Source organism: Sorex araneus, chromosome X (genome assembly GCF_027595985.1).
Source record: "Sorex araneus isolate mSorAra2 chromosome X, mSorAra2.pri, whole genome shotgun sequence".
Taxonomy (NCBI): domain Eukaryota; kingdom Metazoa; phylum Chordata; class Mammalia; order Eulipotyphla; family Soricidae; genus Sorex; species Sorex araneus.
The window spans coordinates 23,422,580-23,448,487 of NC_073313.1; the positions used below are offsets into that span (position 1 = coordinate 23,422,580).

Consider the following 25,908-nt stretch of genomic DNA (forward strand, 5'->3'; position numbering starts at 1 on the left):
AGCCCTGATCTCACTACTTTTGAATAAATGCCCATGCCCACCTTTATGTCCACTCTGAAATGCAAAATACGTTACACATTGTGACTAAAATCTACCCACTGCATGGAGCAAAGCGCTGCTTTCTTTGAAGCCATCACATGTAAACTGCACCAGAAATTCTGATTCCCCAATCTCTCCGGCAACCTTGGCTGGGAATCACTTCTAAATGAACTCGGTAGAGTACGCAGAGTGAGTACAGGAGAAACCACCCTTGTCCTCAGCTACCCTGTCCTCCCTATTCTGATGGGAATCACATAGCCCAGGATGGTTGGCCTCTCCCGTGCCCAGCCTGGGAGCAAGGAGAGGGTCTCATTGGTATGATGTGAGCAATTCTCTTCTTTTTTCTTAGTTTAGAGGTGCCAACGGTTAGATTTCTGAAAAAAAAAATCTACCAATTTAACAAGACACTAAAGGAAAAGGTGGAAACTGTGTAGAAAATGCAGAAGTTTAGAATCTGTCTACAGAGAACAGATTTCTTATCCCAGAGTGACTTCGATCTGGTTTCACACTGGCTGGCCTGGCACCAATCATTGGGCACTCAAGCCCTGTTGTTTTCCTCGTCACTTTCTGGCTTGGATACTAGACTTGGCAATTCTGAACCCTACTCAGAGGGAGCTCAGGATTGGCACCGTTTCTAGGCCCGGCTGGAATCTCAACTCCTGCCAGTATGGGCTTCCTGACTTCTCTCCAGGAGGGGTCAGAGTGAGAAGAGAAGGGGCCAGTGACAGAACCAAAGAGAAAGCCAACATCGGAGAGGCAAGGAAGAATACGGATCTGAAGGGGGAGCAGAGTAAAACCAATGATAGTGAAAGAAGCGCCCTGAAGTGTGTGGAATGAGTACTGAGTGGGGGGACCCAGCTGAGGGTCTTTCTCTTCAGTTCCCCCTTGAGGTCACTGTTGGTACTGTACCTAGTCCTTCACCCCCAATCCAGACCAGGGAACCTCAGCCATGCCCCAGCCCAAACAGACACATACGGTTTGGTACTCCCGTCACTCATGTTCAATCCCTTTCTCCATTTTCTGACAGGCTGAGAACCCTAATCTCTTTTTCCAAAGTCTCTTTCTTGGAGGGGTCTCCCCTGCAGTGCTCATGAACCACTCCAGATGGCGCTGTGGTGCTTGAGTAACCAAATGATGCCAGGAGTCAAACTCAGAGCCAGGAGCGTGCCAGGCATGCACTACAACCCTCTGCCCAATCTCTGTGATTGCTTTTTGATCTTAGGTCTTTTGATTTTAGGAAGGGCAGTGCACTATAGGTCCGCAACCTGTTGTGGAGCTCCAGAATGCTGATCAAGCGTCTAGAATGGTGACCGTCACATTTCAACCATTACAAATATGAAGGGAAGGTCAAGAGCATGACATTCGTGGGTGAGGGGAGATTCCGCAGAGGTGCTCAGTGGTCTTGGAATCACTCCAGGTGATACTCAGCCCAGCAATGGGGTCCTGTGGTTTGCTACTTGATGTTGGGATGTGGTGCTGCTTGAGTTCAGTGGGGCTGGAGGACAGTGAGTGGGCCATGGCCATTGTGCTTAATTCTATGCAGGACAGAAAATAAGGCACCCTACTAGCTGCCACCCTCACCCCTCCCTCTGACTTCTTGAAACAGTGAACATGTAGCTATCTGCAAATTTTGCATTTTGCAAGAAAAATCTTGCTTTGTTATGTTAAGTCCCTTCTTAGTCAGATTTTGTAAGGTATAGATCAAAGCATTCCTAACTCATCACCAAAACAGCCTCCTCCTTCTAAAACCTATTTCACAATTCAAAGGAACCACACCACTGCATGTCCCTTAGGGCCACCCCCCACCCACCCACCCACCCACCCCTCAAAGTACTGATGACACAGAGATTCCTACCTGGCTAGCACTGGGATGTCATTTAATGTCATAGTCCCATCTTGTTAACTATATCTAGCTCCAACCTAGATAAGATCCTGGGTTTGTCTCACCACCCAAATCCCTACAGAGGGCTTCCATAATTCACAGTTGCAGGGCGGCCAAGTGTGTTGTTTCTGATACCAGTTTTTATAGTTTAGTTCAAAACCCACCTCTCCATGAAGTCCCCTAGGACTCTAGCTCAAGTGACCTTCCCCATCTAACTATCCCTCTCACCTACACCATCCCTTTGGGCATGGATACTTGAAGTATCATTATATTCTGATCTTCACTAGTGTCCACTTCTGAGAAGTCACACAGTCTGAACAAGACACCCAAAATACCAATGCTACAATCCCCCATGCTTTGTCAATCAAAGTTCTGCTCCACTGACACCACCTCTGTGAATTTCTCAACATCCTCGAGCAAACTAAGACCTCCTGAGATGGGGGTGATGTCTTATATTTATGAGTACTCAACATTCAATCTGGCATACACCAGGTACTTTGTCAATTTTTTGTTGCCTGAATGAAGAATCTCTCCGCCAAGATGTGAAATCAATGTGATTTGTTTTTACCTCCTAGGACCCCCACCCCAGTGGGCTTATAATAGCGATTCATTCATTGATTTGTATAGAGAGACAAACATGTATTATTTCAGAAATATCCACCTGACAACTAGCAAACATGATTTTATTTATATAAGCACAGACACAAACATCAAACAATAAAATATGTATCACATATATAACACTTAGCTAAGAGGTGCCAAATGAAAGTGCTCTAATGATTTTCCCCCACCAAATTGCCCAGTGGGTTTGACTGAACTTTTTAATTATTCCTGAATCCTGCATACATAGCCTCTATTATTTTCTTACTGAAACGCTTTGCAGGAAAAATCCTCAACAATTAAAAGGAGCCACTTCCGAAGTTCTCCAATGAAGCAGAGCAAGATAAAAGAGTTTATCACAGGTCACAGCAAGGTGCCTTCTAAGGCCAGTTTAACACTGATACAAACACCCTGTGTCATTACTCACAAACTGTCTACTAGGCCATTATTAGTGGTATTCTCAGGACAGCGAGTCATGCAAAGGACAATTCACAATTCATGGCAGTGGCTAACCACTCAGACATGCAAGCTGAAAGCTAGGTATTTAGAGTATTTCAAAGGGTGACCTTTGTGATCTTTATTCCAGGTGGGAAATGGCAGCAAGCCAGTCTCCCAAATCCAAACCGAAAGCCACGAAAGGGTGAGGACAGAGCACAGACAGTGCTGGCTTGGCTGGAGAAGGGGATGTGGAAGGTCATGTGGGCAATTAGATCGCCTGGTTTCAAATCAACTAGATGGAAAGAGCCCAAAAGCATATTATCGGGTTCGGGATTGGAAGATGCTTGGGGACGGTACTGCCTGTTGTAGCAAACAGCAGTTTCATTTAAAGGGGAAATTTGCCCATGAGTCTTCTGATAGAAAATTTCAAGCAGGACTAGAAAATAGATGAAACATCCAAAGTAGAAATATTCTTTTTTTTTCTTTTTGGGTCACACCCGGCAACGCACAAGGGTCACTCCTGGCTCTGCACTCAGGAATTACCCCTGGTGGTGCTCAGGGGACCATATGGGATGCTGGGAATCGAACCCGGGTCAGCCGCATGCAAGGCAAACGCCCTCCCCGCTGTGCTATCACTCCAGCCCCCCAAAGTAGAAATATTCTTGTATTATCATCCTCAAGAGAAGAGCTTAAGCACCCTCAAGAAATGCGGAAAGTCCCTCAAGTTTCTTCGGACCCCAAATCGTGAAGCAACTTTCTATCCTAGCCCTCTCCCATGTGGAAAGAAGGCCCCAGAAGGGAGTAGGATTTTCTTTTCCTAGAGTCCAGGTTGCAGAAGTTTTCCACTAGCATCTCCTCCTGAGAACCGTGGACCACAGTGACCCTTGCTGGAGCCTCTGTGCAGCTGAAACACTCTCAACTGTTACAGGGTGAAGGGGATCCCCTCCTGCACGTTCATCAGTTGAAGCCTAACCCCCATCCCACCCCCCACCTTCTTATGACAGTCGGGCCATTGAAGATGCAGGTCAGAGGAGGGCACAGGAGAACACAGAGATCCAGGAGAACTGATGGCCCCGGAAGAACAGGAAACTTGCTCCCCACCCCACCCCACCCCCGGAGAACACTGTGTGAACAGAATGAGTCTAAAGAGCATCAAAGGTTGCCCCAAAGGATCAAAAGCCCTGCAGGAAGGCTGGAAAAGCTTCTCCCCCACGACTTTCAGGAGGAGCCTCCCTGCTGAAACCTGGACCTAGACCTCTGGCTTCAGCCCCCAGAACCAAGTCAATCTGTCTCCACTGTTTAAATCATCCACTTGCGAAACCTTGATGCCACACCTAGGAAACTCATCCGTCACACTAACAGCTGCAGCGTCCCAGGGTTAGAATTCCCAAGGATCGCTTCCACAGGAGGCCCTATGCCACTAAACAATTATCACTGCCTTGGTTTACACAAAGGAAACTTGAAGTGCTTTCTGCTTCTGGCCCCTTCTTATGTATTTACTTTGTTTCACAGTTAGAAAAATCTGTGTTTACTAATTTCTAAGATGGGATTGATGCAAAGCCATCTGTTAAATGAGAAAAAACTCCTGTATATACAAGATAACGAAGAAATATGTTTCCAATTAATAATTTTTTTAAAAAGTACTATTTAAATATTGACTTGGACTGTACCCATGTGATGTCAAAATAACTGATTTACATGTGAGTATTTGCATCAAACAATTAGCTGTTTTGTCTACATAACACCAAATAATGTGGGTGATTGTTGTTCTATTATCAAATTGACTGGATTGACTGGTGGGTTTTGGCATCGTAAAGCACAGTGTAATTCTTTATGAGACCAAGCCAGAGAAATATTTATTTCTCTTAAACTCACAAGAACTATTAATACTGAAACATTAAATTGATGGGAATTTTCACCAAGAAAGTATCACTTAATAATATTAGCTAACAGTGCTTCCAGTGGGATTTTGTCACCACCTTATTTCACCTTTATTGTTCTGTAGGGCGGTTCATTAACTTGGCTGAGGCGATGCTATGCTTTACAGAGGCCAAAGTGTTACCACTTCCGGGGAGAAAAATTAAGTGGATTATCTGCCCGACCTACAATAAATAGGGCGGTGAGGAGGCAGGGGAGGGTAATAAATGCATGTTCCCATTTTGCTGTTTTCCGCATCCCCTAACTTGCCTCATCACCCACTGGTCTGAGAGATGGAGAATAGTTGGATGAAGCAGAGCGGAATTGAAAAGAATAACTGGAAAACTATGTGAGTTAGTAAAGGGGGAAGGGAGCTGGAGCCATAGCACAGCGGGTAGGGTGTTTGCCTTGCATGCTGCAGACCCGGGTTCGAGTCCTAGCATCCCATATGGTACCCTGAGCACCGCCAGGAGTGATTTCTGAGTGCATGAGCCAGGAGTAACCCCTGTGCATAGCCGGGTGTGACCCAAAAAGCAAAAAAAAAAAAAAAAAAAGGGAGGGTGGAAATAAGTGAATAGAGTAAACTTTCAAGTTGGTCTAAATCAGACCTACTACATTTTGGGCAAATGGAGTTTGGGCTACACCCTGTTGTGCTGAAGACCTTTCCTTGGCTCTGTGCTTAGGAGTAACCTCTGGCAGTGCTCTGGAGACCATATGAGGTGGCAGGAATTCGAACCAAGGTCATGGCCAGCACAGAGTCACAAGCAGCGCAAATACTCTCTCTGGTCCCATATTCACCTTCTTATCTCAGGCCCAGACTGTTCTAGCCATACACAATAGGTGGCATATGACATCTCTGGGCCTCCCCACAACTGTCTCTAAAATTTTCTTCTCTTTCCTCCTCCTCCTTTCTTCCTGACTTCTGAGTGTAAAGTGAGAATGCATCATGAGGGCCCTATATTGCGTTGTTGCCGCTCAGCAGCCTTAAATAATCTCCCCACAATGAGATCTAAGTTAATACACTGGTTCAACCCAGCAATTTTTCTAGGCAATTTCATTATTCGAACTCTTACTAGGATATTATAGGAATTTTCAAGTGACATTTTTAGATGTCAAAAAAGTCTTTCACTAAAAAGGAGAATTTAAAACATAGAGAAATCAATAGTAAGATTGCAAAGATTTTGTGTCCGATAATACTAATGTTTAATAATGGCAGAGAAAAATAACATGTGGAATGATTTTTTTTATAAAAAAAAGCAAACAAAAACATTGCTGGGAGTAATTTTATTGGTGTAGGCACTTTGAAAAATAGCACAATTTTTAGTTCCTCAAAATTCCTTTGTTATTTATGTATCCAAGAAGTATCTACCTATCTCTCTATATAAATATGGATACATCCACAGAAAAACTTGTACATAACTGTGTACCAACATAATCTATAACAGGACTAAAACACCTTACTACAATTGTCTCACAGAGTGACCCCTGATAGTTATTGGGGAAAGATGAGTGATAGTGTCAAATGGTTGGTGCCAATTTTCTTGTAACTTATAATTGTTCAAATTAAAGTGTGCTCATAAGGGGTGTGCAAAGTTATGTATTTGCTAAGAAATATATATAAGCTGCTACCAAGGAATGAGTTGCTTTTTATCACCTTCAGGGATAGGTTTTGTAGGGTAATCAGAAGGGAAATCCAAGTGTTTATTATAAAGATGAAGAGAACTGAAAAGAGTCAGAGAGGGGGGATTCCTGAGACTCATCCACGAAGGCCATACATTTCATTTTGATCTTATGGATTTAGGCTTCCACCTTGTGGTCTTCTCCAGGCTTCTGACCACTCTCAGCTGGCTCTCATATCCAAACTACTACATTCAACCCCATTTGTTGTCACTTACTAGTTTAACACAGTCTACCCTTTCTTCTTCCTCACCATGAGAAGAATTTCATTCTCCAGGGGAACTGGGTAAAAATAAACTACTCTCGTTGGGGCTGGATATAGCTTAGTATAGCTCTTTAGAGTGATACCCTGTCTTCATAAACCATGATGGATTCTTCTAAGTAAACTCTATTTCCCCCAAATGGATCAGCTCTTCTTCCCTTTCTCTCCATCCACCAGTTTTTACATTGATATGGGCCCTAATTTATTATTATCCTAATTGTTATCATAATCTGATAACTGGTCTTTTCTGTTTGTTTTCTTGGATGAGTGAGGCGGGAGTGTCGCACTCAATGGTGCTCAAGCCTTACTGCTGTCTCTGATCTCAGAGATAACTCCTGGGGGGCAGGGCTCAGGGGACCATATGTGGTGCTGAGAACCAAACCCGAGTCTACTGCCTGTAAAGCAAGCAAGTGCCCTACAGGCTGTTCTATCTCTCTCCAGCCCCTGATAACTGGCCTCTAGTTTTGTCCTTCCTTTTCCACCTTTCATATGAGCACCAAAGTAACCTTATATAACATAGACCTAGCAAAAAATCACCACTGAAAGTCCTGAACTAGTACCCTGTCACATTCAGAATAAACTCCCAGATCTTCTTTTTCTAGATTATGAATTTCTTTCTTACCCAGTTCGTGTCCACTTTTCCAAATGACTGAATTATTTGTATTTCGCCAAATGAACTAACTCCTTACCCTATATTAATTAAAAACTTCAAATGTTATTCCCCTGACCTGGAATATTCTTTTCCTTCAGAGTGGGTTAGCTATTTCTCTTTTGTTCCAACAGCTGTACTATGTTATAATTTGCATACCATTAAATTCACCAGGCTTGACCAACTGCTAACCTCGAGACTTCATTTGATGTCATCTCCTGTTTTCAATTAGGTTCCCTCAAAGATGGATCCTGAAACAAAAGATGTGAATGTGACAGGTTTATTTGAGAGGGGATTCCCCAGAAATCAGAGTGAAGGAGAAGAGAAGGGGAAAAATGATAAGAAATAATATTTAAGTGGGTAATTGCTGTGGGGAAAGGGAGATCGATTCTACTGGGAAAATTTGAGAGCCATGTGAAACAATCTGAGTCATCTCACAGAGACGAGGCAGCTTGAACTGTTTTCTATTTTTCCCATCCCTCATTAATTGAGGGTTGCTCCTAGGAATGGTCGCCCTAGCATTTGTAGCCTGCCCTAGGTACAGAAACTATCTCAGACAGAGAAAGGCAATCACGAAATCACCATACGTGGAAACATTGAGGTGGCTCAGCATAGAGTGAGCTTTTTGTGTGGCCCAAGATGGTAAGAACAGGGCACTAGACAGCATTTCTTTACATTCTCTTCAGAGCTTGTGCAAACCCTATCTTTGTTCTTTAGGCTAGGCTAGAGGAACCTTCTTGTAGGTCCCACAAGGCTGATGTTTATGCTATACGCTACACAATTTTGCTATTTCACATGTCGCCCTCGGTGCAAGGGGCTATGGCCACCTCAAAAGCAAAATCTTTACGTCTCATGCTCCACACTTAGCAAAGTGTCTAGGGAATTTCAGTGTCAATGATGGGTAGGGTTGTTGTTTCAAATCACTCTACATTCATTATCACGTCTTACACCTGAGAAATCACCTTACCAGGGAGATTTTGTCATCATCTTTATTATTCAGATTGTATGGGCAGAAATCTGAAATGCAGTGATTAGAGAGAGCTAGACCGTATTTGCTGAAAGCTAGGCCAGTAGCCAAAGTACTTTAGATTCTGTTGCTTGGCACAGGACAGAAGGTGGTGGCATTCACCTGAAGCTAAACCTTTAAACCCATAGTAGAACAGACTTTCCCATATTTAGAATAATCCTTTTTAAAAATTCAGAAGATGCCTGAAGGTATAAGCAAGGCAGCTCTACAACTGCCACTTCTGTGCTTTATCTAAAAAAAGGAACCTTTGGGTTTTTTTCTCTTTTCTTCTCTCACTTCACCTCTCCTCCAGCTGCCTTCTGATATAACTCTTCTACAATTCTAATACTTGTGAATATGTAAATAGGATTTTACTATTAATTAATTCACCAACATAATGCCACTCACTAGAAGGAAGTGATCAGCCATGGGGAACAGAATGCCTTGTAGCTCTGTCGTTTTTAAAAGTCAAAGCAAGAAGTACACAGTTCTAATAACAGAAGGGATGAAGTGCTTTGTTCTTAGGTTATGCTCTGGAGTACAATTTTTAAAGGGATTAAATATATAAACATCAAAGAAAGCATGCCCTGAAGCTAAGAGTTGTATCAGGAAACCCCCTGCTTTCCTCAGTCCCTTATGTTCATACATAAGACAATGGATCTGGTGATTATAATGGTCTCTGTTCAATTTGCACATTAAAATAAAGAAAAAAATTAAAGACTCTTTCCCTTTTCAGTATAATGAGGTCTGGTGAACCACTGAAACATGGAAGAATTTCCACAGGCATAAGGTCAGAGTCTATTTGGTTACTTTCTCTGCTATGTATTTTGAAACCACTTGACAGTTTTCCATTTTAACATTTTGAGGGCTTTTTCTTGGTGGAATCTAGACAAGGACTGCAGAAGTTTTGCCATCTGCAAAAAGAGTGGGTTGGATTAAATCAGCAAACACTTTGGGTTCCATAACAATATTTTTGTTGGTCCACAGATCTCCTCTAAGGAATACCAACATCAGAAATGAATCCAAATGCTGGAAACATCAGTGGAGATGCCACAACAAAGACACTTTACAGCACTCTTAAATGAACAGTAAACACAGAAATTGCGTTAAACTGTTTATAATATTCATAGCACATTATGTTATCTTATTAAGATGCTCTTCACATATTATATCTAGTTACTTGATGTCTAGCCATTTTTTTGTGTCTGTGTGAAGCAAGATCGTTTTTATTGAAACTTAGATATGAGGGGAGAGAAAGAGAGGAAGTATGTGTTCAAGGGAGAACAGGTGCTTGAAGAGCTGGCTGATGTCTAGGCATTATAGACAAGGAATTACGTAATTTTCTGAACAGAAAATCATGGACTTTGATATCAGGCCTGGGTTCCATTTACTTTTCTACTCCAATGCAACCATGTATGAGTATGGAAATATAATCCTCCAATTCACCTACTGACAACAGGTTCAACAACATTTGCCCACAGAGTGATTTTGCAAATTATATTATATATGGTACAATAACATGATAGAGTAAAGCTTAACACACAAAATGCATTGAGATGACCTTCCATTTTATATCTACCCTTTTGGTACAGTTTTAGCACAATTATTCCTAAGATTAAAGAGAGTATATATTAGAGTCAACCCAATTGTTTCCCTTTAAATTCTGCCCTCCCCATGCAAGCACATAAGATGCTACAAGTGAAAATATGACCATTTTGCACTTAGAAGTTAGTCAATATAATTCCTTTAATATTATTTTTTTTAATTTAAGGTTCAGAGCAATAGTACAGCGGGTAGGGTGTTTGCTTTGCATACGGCCAACCTGGGTTCGATCCCTGGCATACCATATGGTCCCCTGAGCACCATTAGGAGTAATTACTGAGTGGAGTGCAAGGATTAACCCCAAAGCACTGCTGCATGTGATGCAAACAGCAAAAATACATTTTTTTGATTTACAAAATTATTTATTTATTTATTTTTACTTTTATTTTTATTTTGGGGTCACACCCGGTGATGCACAGGGGTTACTCCTGCCTCTGCACTCAGGAATTACCCCTGGCAGTGCTTGGGGGACCATATGGGGGATGCTAGGATTCGAACCTGGGTTGGCCATGTGCAAGGCAAACGCCCTGCCCGCTGTGCTATTGCTCCAGCCCCAATTTACAAATTTTTTTCACGTTCATGGAGAATACAGATCAACTCCTACCCACCCCCTGCCTGGATTATATTAGTTTTAAAGAATATATGGAGGTCTAAATTTTCTCTAAAATTAATTTAGAAATGATGTGTGTGTGTGGGGGGGGGGGAGGCAGGGATAGATGGGAAAGGAGAAAATAAGTTTGATTGCATCTCTCCCTGGTGCTGAAAGTGAATAAAGTACCTAAATTCTCATTTGAATGAGGTGGAAGGAAACTTAATTTAATTTGATGAAAAACTTTGCACTTTGTTTAACATCAAGAAAGGGACATAAGTAGGAATACCCAGAAAAAGTACTGGTTGTATTCATTGACCAAGTCCTAAAGTTTAGGACCATCCCAAAGAAAGAGAGAAGGGGACCTCTACTGGCCCCAGCCCAGTGATAAAAAGGCTATCAAGACACTGACATGTTATATTTACTTGCACATATATATGTGTATCATATATAAATACACATATAGTGCATATGTGTATATGTATATACAACATTCAGTAACAAAAATCAAAATAGCAGAATGCTAACTTTGGGCTTAAAAATATTCTAAGACTAGAGATCAACCAGTTATCACCTTGTGCTTTATCTTTATTCAGGGGAAGATTTGTGACCACACAGAGGTGCTCGAAGTTTACTCCTGGCTTTACACTTGGGGATAAGTCCTGGTGCTATCAGGGGACCACATGTGCTGTCAGGTATCAAACCCAGGTCAGTCACATGCAAGGTAAGGCACTCTACCCACTGTTCTATCTCTCTGGCCTGTCATCTGTGCCTCTCTTAGGATCACATATTGATGTGACTTCACCTCTGATATTTCCCTTCCTCAATTTTATATTTTCGTACTATATGTACTCAATCCCATCAGATCAGAACTTCCTTGAGAACACAAATCCCTTGCTCAATCTCAGTTATTGATCAGAGAAAGAGCTTGCTGACTGAAATAATTGAAGTCAATTAATTAATGCTGGCGAGGCAATGAAAGAAATTTTATGCGAATTAGGATGTTAAGAGAACCAGGTGAGGAAGGCCACAGTTTCTGTTAGGAGGGAAAAAAGCAAAGCAAAGGATCTGGATTTGGTCGCATGAACCCACTTGTGGCTTGGTGAGCAGACATGGAGACAATGTTTTCCAAAGTGTTTCTCGATGAACATGCTCATCTCAGTGCTGAGAAATTATTTTGCCTGAGTTTTCCCTTCCATCAGGAAAGACCATTCTTTCAAAGAACCCATGATGCTATGGAGAGCTACTGAGATGGTAGAATACTGAGAAAGACTCACATATCCTACCAGCACACTCATGATTATAGGTCATCTGCATATAAGAGATTGATTCTTTATCTTACGCAGAACTCAGGGTATGTGTTCTCTCTTTAACTGCAAGTTTAACAATCTTCACGTCTCCCTTTGGGAAGAATTTCTGATATTAGGGTATTGTGCTACATAAAGGAGCTTCTTGGTCACAAAAAGGTAGAGTCCCAGTACATATTTCCTGGAAACATCCTCAGTCCAAGTCACAGGGACGTCTGCCAGGGACCTTTCCTACTTTGAAAGGATCATCCTTATATTTTGGCCTTTCCTGAATGTTCCAGTCTTCAAGAAATCTTACCTATTTCTCATCACTTAGAAATCAACCCATATTATTGAGATCAGAATACTGATAAGTGCACTACAATTAGGGCCACCACTAAGTGCGGTTGTCCGAGTAGCCTTCACATGACCTGCCAGAATGATCTCACTGATGACACAGAACTGCTTACACTTGAAATACACCCATGAAAAATTTTAATTAGGTAGGAAACAAAAAGATTATGTGACTATTGAAAGCTAATCCCTGACACAATTTATAACCATGAGTAGACCCTTGTATCTGACATTACCAAACCAAACAAGCTTTCCTTTGGAGTTCCAACTCCATCAACACCATGGTCAATATCTCTATATATCTGAGTAAGACTGAGACATACCCTGTTTATAACAGTCACATATGATGGAAAGCTCTCCAAATGGGAATATATTCTTTATTTTCTCAACAAATTAAATCTCTGTGAAGAAATGCCCTTGGGCCTTCCAATCTAAAATTATTATAAAGGGATCTCTTAAGAGCAGTCTACTTTTAAAGTAGTAGTGAGTATGAATATTTGACCACAAGAAAACAAGGAAAATGCAGTCTGTTTTCTTATGTATAGGATGTTCATCTCAGTATTATTTATAATAGAAAAATGTTTAATTAAATTGAAGGGGCCTGGGAGATAGTCCAAAGGACTAGGGTAACTACACAAGGCAGTCATGAGCACTGCATGCTCCTCCACCCTGCCTCAGCAATATTGTCTTAAGTATGGCCCCGGTGGGCCCTCGTACCACCAGCCCAAGCAGCACCATATCACCAGGCCTGAATAGTAAGCCACTGGGCTGAATATAGCTGGAAGGGTTCCTGGCTCTTGAGCACTGCAGGAGAGACCAAATATCATTACATAAATACACTTCGAAAAAGCAAATTACAACCACATAATAGGGTTAACTAAATTAAATTCCAACCATTTGATGGAATCCATGCAGCCATTAAAATATTTTATAGCAATATTAACTGGCATGAGGAAATGCTCATGTATCTAATGGGGAAAAATGGTTACCAAGAAGCATGCTTATTATGATCTTAAATCTAATAAAAAGAAAGTTTATTAATAGCTTATATACTTGGCTAAAGCCTTGTTGCCAAAGACCACAAGGTGACCACCAGTAGCTGAACAAGCTGTGGGTTTAGTAGCACTGAATGAGAACATGCACCATGGGTGTCTCAATAAGATGTCAACAAAGGATTTATTGGGTTTTGTTGAGTGATTTTAGAGACAATTTAAGGCAATGGAGCTTGTTCTGGGTTGGATACTATCAGGAAACAGGTGTAATTTTATAATTGGGTGTCTTAATAAATTTTTGCCTAGGAGAGACGAATAGACCAAGGCTAAAGCTGTCATTTGTATTTTATTTGCACAGTCTCTTGCCCCTGCACCTGACTGTCTTCACCAGGGTACCTCGGAAGGGATGGATTGAGTTTCGCTCCCCACCCCGAGCAGAGACCCCTCCGGAACCCAGCCACAGAGCCACAGCCATGCTCAAGGCCCCTCTTCACACGTTTAGATGAGCCTCATGAATGAAGGAATGACGTAATTGGTGGAGGAACCCAGGTGTTGAGAACCCGGGGCTGAGATCTCCAAGACTGCTTGGATCAGGACTGGGCCTCTTCCACCCAGATCCCGCATTTTCCAGTAGCTAGGCGGTCACACCCACAAACTGCCCTGGGTGCTGTGTAATCCCAGCAACGGCCAACATCCAGGTACTATGAAACCAAACTCCAGGAAAGCAGCCGTGCAAAATCTTATAGCCTAGTTCTCTCTCTCGGAGAACCTGGCAAGCTACCGAGAGTTTCCTGCCCAAGGGAGAGCCTGGCAAGCTCCCCGTGGCGTATTCATATGCCAAAACCAGTAACAATGATGGGTCTCATTCCCCTGACCTTGAAAGAGCCTCCAATGCGGCACCCTTGAGATGGACAAGTAAAGAGAGGCTTCTAAAATCTCAGGGCTAGGATGACTGGAGACGTTACTGAGACCGCTCGAGAAAATCGACGATCTGATGATGATGATGATGATGATGATGATGATGATGATGATGTTGATGGATTTTTATTTATTTTTATGGTGGCTATCCCTGGCAGTGCTCAGGAGATCAAAGTCAGTTGCTCTACCACTTTCTCTGTTTCCCTCACACCTGTAACTTGTATTTAAAAAGATAAGCACGCAATAGTCATATTATCCAGGACAGGGAAATGTTTGATCATTTGGAGGATCTGGACAAATTCCTGTTTTGTCTGTGAATAGATGTGCTTATGGAGTGGATCTATTTTACCTGGATACATTACAGTGACAGAAAAATCATCTCTGGCATTCACGTTGCAGGGAGCCGGTGGTGGTGGGGGGGAGGGATGGTGTTTTGGGTATTCAGCACCTCACCAAAGCTTTGTTTGGAACACCAGGAGGCTCCCTGCCATGGATGTCCAGATGAACAAAGTCTGCTTTCCTTGTACAAGCACACACATTCTGCAAGAACTAGGCTGGTAACAAATGTTACCTACAAGGTGTTTGTAATATTCTGGGAATTGTTTTAAGCACCTTACATCTTTTAACTTATTTAATCCTCTACTGCAACTCTAAGGGATCAGGACCAAATTAGTCCATATTTTGAAAGAGAAAAGTGTAACTAAAGAAGTTAAGCGACTCATCAATGTACCAGAGGAAACAGGAACAAGAATTCAACGTGGTGGCCAGGGAACCCTAGCCTTAACCTCTACGTTCTCTCTTCTCTGTCTGTTTAGTAAAGTATCCACAGAGGCTAAACCATTGGTGCTGGCCAGACCAGGAGGATGAGGTGTGGAAGACGGAACCAAGGCCCTCAAACATAAGAAGCACACGCTCCACATGAGCGACACGCCCCACGTGAATGAATATGATAAGGGCTACCTCAGTTGTGTCTGGAGGCCACAGAACAACACCCAGAGTTAATTTGGGGGGTGGGGGTACGGGGGCTGGCTATACATGTGCTCTTAGCCCCCAGACACCTCCCAGCGCCTATATTTGACTTTTAATCAGAAAAAGCAGCCATTTGTTATTGTCTTCGTAGAAGCTCTCTTCCCAAGGTCACTGTCCCAAGAGCAAAGCCAAGTCTTCAATGGTGACTATGACCGACACCCCCCCCCCCCCAAGCGTTGGGATCAAGAGAGAAGAAACCTGGCGAGGAGGCGACCCCCTTCAGGGCTCCCACTCGGTTTAGATAGACAATACTCTCGGTTATTACCCGCAGTGAAGGGCCCCCTCTGCACTGTTGTGTGTCTCGGAATGAAAGCGGGCGGGGAGGACGCTCCCCCATGACACACAAGGACAATTAGGATCGACTGAGGATTCCGAGCAAATGCCCGGGTCTCAGAGCAAAGGCCCTTTCCGCGTGGGTGGAAAACACTTCCACCCCGGCCCTCTGAGCAAGGTTGGGACTCTCCCGCCCCAGACTCTGCCCAGGAACTGAGCGAGGGGTCGCCGGGCTCCTCTGCCCGCAGCCGGAAGGCTTCGTGAATAGACTGGAAATTCCAGGGCTGAGAGCGAACCGGGGGTTCAAAGGGAACCATCTGGAAGGCACAAAGGCTTCGGAATGAAAAGAGCTTCGAGGAAATGTTCAGGGCTTCCAAGGAGACCCTTCAGCTGCTTTCCCCTACTTCTGCCGCTCGCTGGCATCGGAGCCCTGGAAACCTCCCTCCTTGCTCGGGCAGAGACGGGCATGTGCGCCCCCCCTCCCCCAGAGATGCCCACCCACCAGCCGCTGCGGGCTCAGCCGCCAAGAACTGGGCTCGCTGTATTTCCCACAGCCGCCGCACTGCCCCCGCCCCCCGCCTGTCCGTCTGCCCGCGCTGGGAGTCGTGCGGGGCAGCCACCCTGCCATTTAGCACCTCGGCTGTGCCATGGTGGGTGGTTTCCCAAAGCAGGTGCCCTCGCAGCCACTCGGGCTCCCCTCGACTCCTGCAGGGGGTACAGGTCCCGGAGGCTTTCCCTCCGCGATCATCGTGAATCAGCAAAGCGCTGCAGAGCGGCCGTGTGTCTCCTCCAACAGAAATTAAGATGCGGGGGGGGGGGGGGGGAAGGGCACAAGTGGGGTGTTGCAAAGGGAATTTCTAGCCACTCCCAATGTGCCCCTCCCTCCCAGGGATGGCGAATCGGAGGGGGGGTGTCGGCTGGAAGCTGCCGGTGAACTGAGGCATCCAGCCTCGGAAAAACAGAGCCTTGTGGGGGAAGCCTGGGGGAGCTGAGAAAGTGGATGAGAGTGGCGGAGGGTGGAAGGAAGCCGGGAGCGCGGGCCGAGCAAAACGGGGTGCCCCCGGGGTGGGCAGCGCCCAGGGTGGGCAGTCCAGTAGTTGCGGGTGTGGCGGAGGGAACAGCGGAAGGAGGGTCTGGTATGGGTGAAGGAGAAAAGGAACCAAAAAAGGAGGAATTCCCAGCCCACGACTTCCTGTTTCCAACGTGCAAGTTCCCAAGTTCTGTTTGAGAAGTGGAAGGCCACTTGGCACCGGGGAGTCGGGTTGGAAACCTCAGGGAACTGCCTCCAGAGTCCCCTGCTCCCACCCATTCACGCTCCCTCTCCTCTTCCTCCTCCTCTTCTTCCTCCTCCTCTCCTGCCCGTTCCGTCTGCCCTCGGCTTTAATTAATATTCATGCCCATGCTCTGGAGTGCGGGCCGCACTCCAGGGACCGCGCCTCCAGCCGCCACCGCTTCTCGCTTGACCACTAGCATCAGGAAGCCACGCAAGGAGGGACCAGCGCGGGCTGGGGACCCCCACGGCACGTCCCTGCCCCCCTATCCCCCTCCCCGCCCACCTTGGGCTGGACAGAATGACTCGGTGGCCCACACTCGAAAATGCCATTCGATCTGCTTTTCAACGGACAGATCCCGGGGCTGGGAGCGCGCGATAAAACGCGCTAAAATTGTACCTGTGCGTGGCCGTTCCCGCCGCCGCCGCAGGTCTATCCCCGGCCCGAAGCCGGCGCCCTCCTTCTCGGGGAATTCTCTGGAGGGGGAGTGCGAGGGGAACCACGGCGGCTGCCTGCTAGCTCCAGGCTGGCGCGCACACGCACACACGCACACGCCCAACTTTGTCGAGCCGTCGGCGCCCCCCGGGCTCCCCCGCGCCCCGGCACGCGGCGGACCCGGGTCTCTCCAGGTCGGAGATAAGGTGCCCCCCACGTCCCCACTCGCGCGTGGGAAGAAGAGAGGGCGGGGTGGAAGAGAGAAGGGGGGGAAGGCTCCAGACTCCCGGATCAGCTGTTCTCCAACACTCTGCACCCGCAGGGGCGCTCGCTCCAGCCCCTCCTCACCAGGTCCCCCAGACCCGCCCGTGACGACAGAGAAGAGGGGGAGGAGGAGGAGGAGGAGGAGGAGGGTGAGGAGGAGGAGGAGGAGGAGGGGGGAGGGGAAAGGGGAGGGGAGGAGGAGGGGGAGGAGGGAGAGGAGGAGGAGGAGGAGATGGTGGTGGAGGAGGAGGAGAACGCAGTGTGGAGCGCCAGGAGCCCTGGAGCAGCGGAGCCCTGGCGAGTGGAGGATCCCCAGACTGACAGTCATTATCAGCACTTTTATTACTGGGGAACCGGGCAGGGAGGTCGAGGGGCGCGCGGCAGAACTGCCCGAGCCCGGCGCGCTCTCCCGCGACCCTCGGTGAGGGCGAGCAGAGAGGTTTTCCGCAGGCGCCTTGGGAGGGGGGGGCCGTGCCCCAGACGCACTCCCGGACCCCGCGGTCCCGAGGCGGCCGCAGTGCCGGGGGGATTTGCACGGCGCTTACTTGGGAGGAGGCGTGATCACCACGTTCGAGCGTCTCCGCTCCCCACCCCCTCTCCGCACCCGCCAGTGCGCGCCACCACCTGAGCCGGGCGAGAGCCGGGGCGCACGCAGGGCTCTGCCGCCTCCTCTCCGCCTCGCGGGGGGACGGGGTCCCGCGTGGGGGGGCCGCCCGACGGCCCCCCCAGCCCGGCAGAACTCTTGACTTTCTGTCGGGGACCGCGGGGCCGCTTCTCTCCGCCTCCCGGGGGCTCCGGGGAGGAGGGCAGGGGAGAGGAGGGGAGGGCGCGCGGCGGGCCGGGGGAGGGGAGCGCGGGGCGGGCGGGAGCTGGGTGTCGCCTGGAATTCTCCGTCCTCGTGTTCCTAGGCTGGCGCGCAGAGTCTCCCCGCGATAGCGGCGCCGCCGCCGCTGCCCGCGCCACCCCGCCGTCGGCCTTGGGGGTCGGGTGAGTGGGGTCAGGACACGTCCGCGCCAAGCCGGGCTGGGGAGGCGGCCGCGGGGGGGGGGAGGGCGCACGGGGGAGGGCGGGGTGGGGGCGGCGCGGCGGGCGCCAGGCTGGGGGGCTCCGGGCGCGGGCGCGGGCAGGAGGGCGTGTCCCCGGCCCGAGGGGCCCCTCCGGAGGCGCGGCGCGGGACTCCCCGATGGTGGCGCCGCGGCTCCGGGAGAGCTCCGGGTCTCGCCTCCGCTGCCGCCGCCGCCGCCGCCGCCGTCGCCGCGGGCGCCACCACCGCCGCCGCCGCCGCCGCCGCCCGAGCCCGCGCCGAGCGTGCGCCTCGCCCTCCTCCCGCGCCCGCTCTGCTCTAGGATGCTGCGGCAGGTTCTGCACAGGGGCTTGAGGACGTGTTTCTCCCGGCTCGGCCACTTCATTGCCAGTCACCCGGTCTTCTTCGCCTCGGCACCCGTGCTCATCTCCATCCTGCTCGGCGCCAGCTTCAGCCGCTACCAGGTCGAAGAGAGCGTGGAGCACCTGCTGGCGCCCCAGCACAGCCTCGCCAAGATCGAGCGCAACCTCGTCAACAGTCTCTTCCCGGTCAACCGCTCCAAGCACCGGCTCTACTCGGACCTGCAGACCCCCGGGCGCTACGGCCGGGTCATCGTCACCTCCTTCCAGAAAGCCAACATGCTGGACCAACATCACACCGACCTGATCTTAAAGGTGAGAGGGTGGGCGGGGGGGGCGCGGGCGCGGGCAGCCCCGGCCGGACCCCGCTGCCGCGGCTGGGCTGGCCGCGCGCGCGCGCGGGGGTCCGGGCGGAGAGCGCCACCTCTCCCAGCCCCGGGCGGCTGCCGCAGGGGCTCTGCTGCGCCGTGCGCCCCGACCCTCCTTGCCGCCCGGCCACCGAGCGCCCCGTCCGGGCCCCGGCCGCGACCGCCGCCACCCCGGCAGCCGCTGCAACAGTTGGGGCACAGTTGGGGCGGCGGCGGCCACGGTCCTTTGTGGGTGCGCTGCTTTGGGTCGCAGTGGTCTTGGGGACGGGGAGGCGTCGGGGTGACGGAGCCGGGAAGGAGAAGCACAGAAAACATTCTGAAAGTCTTGTTACTTGAGAACGACACACTCTGCGCGCGGGGAACTGAGACCCCTCGCCCCGTCCCCATTTTTTTCCCTCCTCCTGGCCTCAGGAGTGTGTTGGGAAAGGCTGCTGGAAGGGGGACGGGATGGAGCGGGGGGAATGAGACGCGGGATGCGGAGGAAAAGCCTCCCACCCGCCAAGAAGTATGATCGGGGCGAGGGCTAGGGGCTGCCCAGCCGCCCGGTGCCCCCGGAGCGCCGCGGCCGCCTCCGTCTTCTAGGAAACGCCGTTTGTGGTCCGCGGTTATTTCATTTCTCACGGTAACTCCTCTCGCAAGAAATGCAGAAACTTCTTAGGGGGAAAAAAGGGATTCCCCCCTACCCCCCCGCCGAGCTCCTCAAGCCCGGAGAGGAGCACTGGAAAGCTAGCCCTGGCCAGAGGGTGACGCTGGCAGAAACAGGTTGTGCCTTGAGCCCTGGGTGGGAATTTGACAGCAAAGTGCGGTTTATGCTAATAACTTTCGGGAAGTTCCTAAGAAAAACTGCAGTGAGGTCTAGAGCTGGAAAAGCAGAGACCTTGGGAGCAAAGAAAAGCGAAAATAGGTGAGGATGTTCCGTCCCAGTCCCTGGGGTGGGGATTATAGGGTTTGTTTACTTAAGCTTCTCTGGGGAGGGCAGACAGGAACTTGTCCCCGCAAGAGGTGCACTGGTGCCCAGCCGGGGATGAAGGTGCTGGTTTTCTGTGGCTTCCTGCTCTGTATCCTGGATTAGAGACCAGTTTAATTTATAGTCTATGTATCCCAGAGGGTGTCAGGCAATGAAGTGGAGGCGCGGGGGGCGGGGGGGGGGGCGCATTTCTCCACGTCTCTTCTTCAGGTAGCCCTTTATCCCTAGAGACAAGCTTGGTTTCTTATATGGTTTCAGTCTATTTGTTGACCAGTAATCACAGCGATTAGAGGTGAGGGGAATTCTGACTGGAGACTCCGTGGAATTCAGATTTTCCCACTCGGGTGTCTTGTGATATTTGCAATGGCACATACATCATCACACAGAACCTTACGTTAATCCCCAGCTGTTTGCTTTTCTTATGATTAGACTTCCAACATCTAAGTGCTTTTCTGGAGACTTCGGGGAACATATTTTGACACAGATAAATACCGCTCCAAAGGCTTTCCCAGGCAAGCAGGTAGTAGTTTCATCAGGAGCGCAAGGGAACTAGCATGTAGCCAGTCGTGACAGTTGGAAAGCTAGTCTTTTGATAGATGATGTACTAAACTCCATTTCCCTTTGAAATGTTTTTGAGGTGGCAATACCACTGCGGGGGGGGCATGCATGTCACCCCATTTCCCTTTGAAATGTTTTTGAAGTGATGATATCACTGCGCGCCTCCCCCACTCCCCCCCCCCCATCAAATGGCCACTGTGATGGATAGTGAATAGTCCCATTCATTCTCAAGGTTAATGAGACATCAACAGGCACACCTGGTGGTCTCTTTTCAGCTGGATTCTTTCTCTCCTGTTGGATTTTGATCTGTGCTCTAAGGGCAAGTTGTGTCTGGAGCGAGGGGGAGGCAGGGGGAGGCCGGTTTTGGCCCCATGTCTAAAGGGACTACACGGAAGAGCAGATGTGTTACCAATGAATTGTTTGGGAAAAAAGTGGGATTTTTTTTTATGTTCTAGGTGTCTGGGTAAAATCAAAATCAAGTCAGCATGCAAAGTGCTCAGCACACATTTCTGGTCAAAGGAAATCAGACAGCTTATAAAACCCAGACTTCGGAACCCAAGGGAATTGCCTTCAATTTTTTATATGTCCAGTTTCTTTTTCTTTTCTTTCCAGGTAGAGATGGGGGATGAAGGTGGGCAGAGAAAAATGAGCCTTCACATGTCATGAACAAGCACTTGTCAGCTTCCTCCTCTCCCCTTTTTTCCTCATTAGAGACATGAAGAAAACTAGTCCTTTATAGAGGGTGTCGGTGTGAGAGCACTGTTTCTGCCCTTTCTGTTTTTTTTTCTTTTTTTTTGAAGACTGTGTCGCTGGCCCCAAGGGTAGCACTGACAGTTGACACTATACATATCAACCAGCCTCTGGCTGAAGCAGACACCAGGGGTAAGATTCTCTTAGATGCCACTAGGAACCTAGAGGAAGTTACAGGGCTGGAAGGTGCTGCTTCCAGCATGAAGAATAAACATCTGACTCCTCACCATGGCCAATTAATGAAAATCCAGGGTATTTTTTTTCATAAGTTGTATAATTGAGAGCAGGACTGAAACACAAATCTACATTTGAAAATAAGCTTGTTTTCCTTGAAGAAGCTTTCTCAGATCTGGGTGTCAGGACTCAAGGGTGTAGAATCAGACCTGGGACTGCGAAAGGGACTGTCCTGAGCTGTGGTGTCCTCTGAAGTCTGCAGGGCAGACACAGAATTTGGGGACAGAAATGGGTGGGACATGATGGTGCTAGAAGGGATCAACCATTGTTTGTTTTCAATCTCTTGAAATAAGCGTTCAATCTTCAACAATTTCCATTTCACTAGAAGATGACATGTAGTTCATTATTCAATGTTAACCCCAGAGCCATGATGTTCATCTTAAAGAGAATTTCAAGTACAGCCTCTTGAACTTTTCTAGGTCTTCATATAGAAAACATTTTCTTGCCTAAAATGAAGTATCAGCAGATCATGTTGATAACTCATCTGGACGATGACCCGGGCAGTACCTGATTTAGTACAGAATCATTCATGTTGTGTAAACCAATTTTGCTCAGACCTGACAAAAAACACAATTTTTGTAGTACTTTATAAATTGTCCAGTTTGTTTAAATCTACCCAACACGTTTGGGATGGCAGAAGAAGTGCTCTGATCTCATTTTACAAAGAAGACTACTCCTTAGCAATTAGTGGACCTGTCCATAGGAAAAAGACAAGGACGAACCTGACTGTTTTTCATTCCTGGGCCGTGTTCTTTAGACTGTAACTTTCTGTCTTTTTCTATGATAAACTCCTTGCAGGATTTTATCTTTTTCAAGCCCAATGAAGCATAGATGACTAACGTCTCATACCTATCCCCTTTTATTCAGTGATCATTGAATCATAACTACGTTTTCTTGATTAGCTCACTGGTGTCAACGAAAATCCACATGTAGAAATTTGAACTCTCCAAAAAATATTTCCTTTAAAGCTTAAGGTGTTTGAAATGAGTTCTCTATATTTGCCAATATACTACCAAAGAATTTTGGAGAAACTCTGGATAATTAAACATTGCTCTTTCCCGCACTGCTCCCGACACACTGCTCGATAAACACTTGTTGCAACCACTTTGAAATGCATTTTCAATGTGACATTTAAAAAATTTACAGTTCCAGGCAGTTGCCAGGCTTCCCTTCTCCCCCTTCCTAAGATACCATTCTTTCTTCTTTACTAACCGGTGTAGTAGTACCACAACTTATTTCAGTATTGAAGAATAGAGGCATTTCTTTCCTTTGCATAACATCTCATTCAGAGAATATGCGTAGAATATTTTGTTCCAAGTATGGGAAAGGATCTATTCTCATTAGGAAGACATTCTTACACATTCTTACAGAATGGGGAATCTCATTTTATTGAAATAACAGGTTGCTATCCTAGTTACACTTTTATGTTTAAATGCATTTAGAATTAAGTTGCAAAGGGAGATTAATTGATTTGAACCGGGATTATGTAATTAAGGCTTTCAAAGAAAGACCACGTCATTTGCTAGCTGTGGACTGGGAGGACCTGGCAACTGGATCGAGATCCCAGTTTTTCCAAATACCATCACACATTTATGGGAACATATCACTTCTATAGTGTAAGGTTTGACAAATTCTGGTCTTTTTGGAGCTGAGTTGAGCTTTAATCACTTGAAAGAGGTTGAAGAATACAAGGCTACACTGACCTATGGCTCTTGAAGTCTCCAATTTCTACTCTTTGGTCTTTTAAATAAATAAATTCGGGCACCATATTCAAAACGGAGTAAGTTCAGGAAATGGATACTGGCAAATAAGCGAAGACAGTCAATTAGGGTGAGTGTACCCCCCCACCCCCAGAATATACACACACTTGGCAATGACTGGAGACAGTTTTATTTGTCACAACTGTAGGTGGGTATTGGGGTGGCAGGTAGGGCACTTAATCAGGGGTCCTGTGCATACAGGGCACACAGTAAAAAAATGACCACAGCAGAAAATTACTTGACTTCATACCCTGCACAAAGTTCATTTGTATATTTCTTTGGTTAGACTCCTTCTGCAGTACTGATGATATAAAATGAAAAATTACTAGAAAGAAATTCACATCCAGAAACCCTATGGAGGGCCCGGAGAGATAGTACAGCTGGTAGGATGCTTGCCTTGCCCGTGACCAATCCAGATCCCATCCCAGACATCCTGTATGGTCCCCTAGGCACTGCCAGGAATAATTCCTGAGTGCAGAGCCAGGGGCAGCCCCAGAGCACCGCCAAGTGTGACCCCCAAACCAAAAAAAAACACAAAAATCTTATGGAACTTTAAATCAACTCTATGACCTCTAAGGAGATGCTTTCTGGGATAACTGGACAAAGACCTGATTTCCACTGCAACCTCCCATAAACTGTGGTTTACCTGGGTCTCCCCTACATCTGTCCTTTGTGGGTTGAGATCCTGCTGTGCTGATATACTCTTAACTGCTTGCGTGGTGAGGCAGCTGGCTTGACAGTAGCCCTTATTGACAGGCCTGACCCTCAATCCTAGCAGTCACTCCTCTGACCGCATGCATACAAGGCCCCACCTGGGGAGGAGGCAGGAGACAGTGCCTTGTTTTCTTGCTGCTGTGCTTCGTGGAACACCAAATAAGAAAAGAAAAACTTTGCATCCAAGAACCAGCTGGGGATCCTAAAGCCCTTTGGATTTGGAAGGCGCCTTAAAGGTCATCTCCACAGACACTGAGGTTGGAATCTGCCCTTAGCATCTCAGGACACTTTGTCAGCTGATGCCTGGGGCAGCCCAGTCCCTTCAGTGACTTATCCAGGTGGTAGATATTCTTAGGAAAGATTGCGATCAGGCTGGAAAAGGGCAACATTTACAGATCTGCCTTTTGCGCTTTATTTTGACTCGGGGAAAACAGAGATGAAGCTCACTTTGCATTCTTTCATCTCTTAGCAGGTGCGTCCAAATAATCTATTTATGGTATCATTCCCTGCCTCTCTGCTTTTAGGAATACCTCATTTGTATGACCAGTAGACTGAAATGCCCACCTCACTTGTCTCATTTAGATTTGGGGGCCAGGGGGCTGGAGAGATAGTATAGCGGGTAGGGTGGTTGTCTTGCAAGCAGCTCACCTGGGTTCCATCCCTGGCACCACAGATTGTTCCTTGAGCCCCACCAGGAGTGATCTCTGAGCACAGACCCCAAAATTAAGCCTTGAGAATCTCCAGATGTGCCCCTCAAACGGACAAAAATAATAGATTTGGGGAGCAATCCCTTTTCCATGCAGAGAATCAATGGGGACAAATTGAGTAAACGGCTCGTTTAAATTAAAAAAGACTCGTTTAAATTAAAAAAGAATTAAATATAAATCCAAGTGTGAGCGAAACTCCCCCCAACCCCCAAAGACTCATGGGATCCGGATAGGTACCATATCTGAGAGAGAGAATTCTCTCTGAAAATTAATGGAAAAAACTCAAACTGTCAGGATTCATCAGACTTAGGAACCTGACAAAACAGCTGAGCATATACCTGGTGACTCCTGACAACTGGGAGAAACAGAAGTGAGCTAAAAGCAGAGCTTTGCTTCCTGCCTGCAAAGTGGCGGACCACACCCCTGCCCCTTGAGTCTGCTGACACTGGAGCTTGGGAGATGCAAGGGGCTGGGATGTGATCCACTTTGACTTTGCAGGCTGTGCCATCTGGTCCCTGACTCTGGGGCTCAGTGTGAGCCCCAAGTGATACTTGAGCGGGGTTTGAAGCAGTCCTTTGAAGTCAGCTGCTCTCTAACACATCACAGCCACCAGGCCCGTCTGCGGCACGGCCTGTGAGGCCGCCACATGCCCGGAAGGCCGCGGAACTTCCGAGGACTCCTGCCAGACTGAGTTAATGACCAGCAGGGGAGGTGAGTAATCTCTAACCTTTAAAAGACAAAAAAAAAGGAAAGAAAAAGGGAAAGGAAAGGAAATCAACACCAGTTGTTATTTCATATGGAAAACCCTGGCTAACATGTCATGCCTTCAACTTCAGACTCATATTTGGAACAAAAAGGAGGCAATGCAGGAATAGGGGAAGCTGGATTTATTTTCCTGATCTCTAAGAAAGCCTCTCAAGAATATTGCTTCTGGGGCTGGAGCGATAGCACAGCAGGTAGGGCGTTTGCCGACCCGGGTTCAAT

At 47.4% G+C, this 25,908-nt stretch overlaps 1 protein-coding gene and 1 long non-coding RNA gene across 5 annotated transcripts in view; one reads left to right on the forward strand and one right to left on the reverse strand.

Moving 5' to 3' along the window:
* The window catches only part of LOC129399698 (uncharacterized), a 65,705-nt gene extending 48,298 nt beyond the window's left edge, over window positions 1–17,407 (reverse strand). The window contains exon 1 of the long non-coding RNA XR_008627278.1: window positions 17,184–17,407. This is a non-coding gene — a long non-coding RNA (uncharacterized LOC129399698). The remainder of the gene's footprint in view (window positions 1–17,183) is intronic.
* An 87-nt stretch (window positions 17,408–17,494) lies between these two features.
* Window positions 17,495–25,908, forward strand: part of PTCHD1 (patched domain containing 1) — a 65,314-nt gene continuing 56,900 nt past the window's right edge. Inside the window, exons 1-3 of one of the 4 annotated variants that reach the window (XM_055120815.1) lie at window positions 17,495–17,632; window positions 18,392–18,470; window positions 18,830–19,181. In XM_055120815.1, coding sequence (XP_054976790.1) covers window positions 18,831–19,181 — 351 coding nt within the window. In that variant the 5' untranslated portion in view covers window positions 17,495–17,632; window positions 18,392–18,470; window position 18,830. Of the gene's footprint in view, window positions 17,633–17,722; window positions 17,905–18,359; window positions 18,471–18,829; window positions 19,182–25,908 lie in introns of those variants that run through there. The other 3 variants (XM_055120817.1, XM_055120816.1, XM_055120818.1) reach the window with 3 other exon arrangements.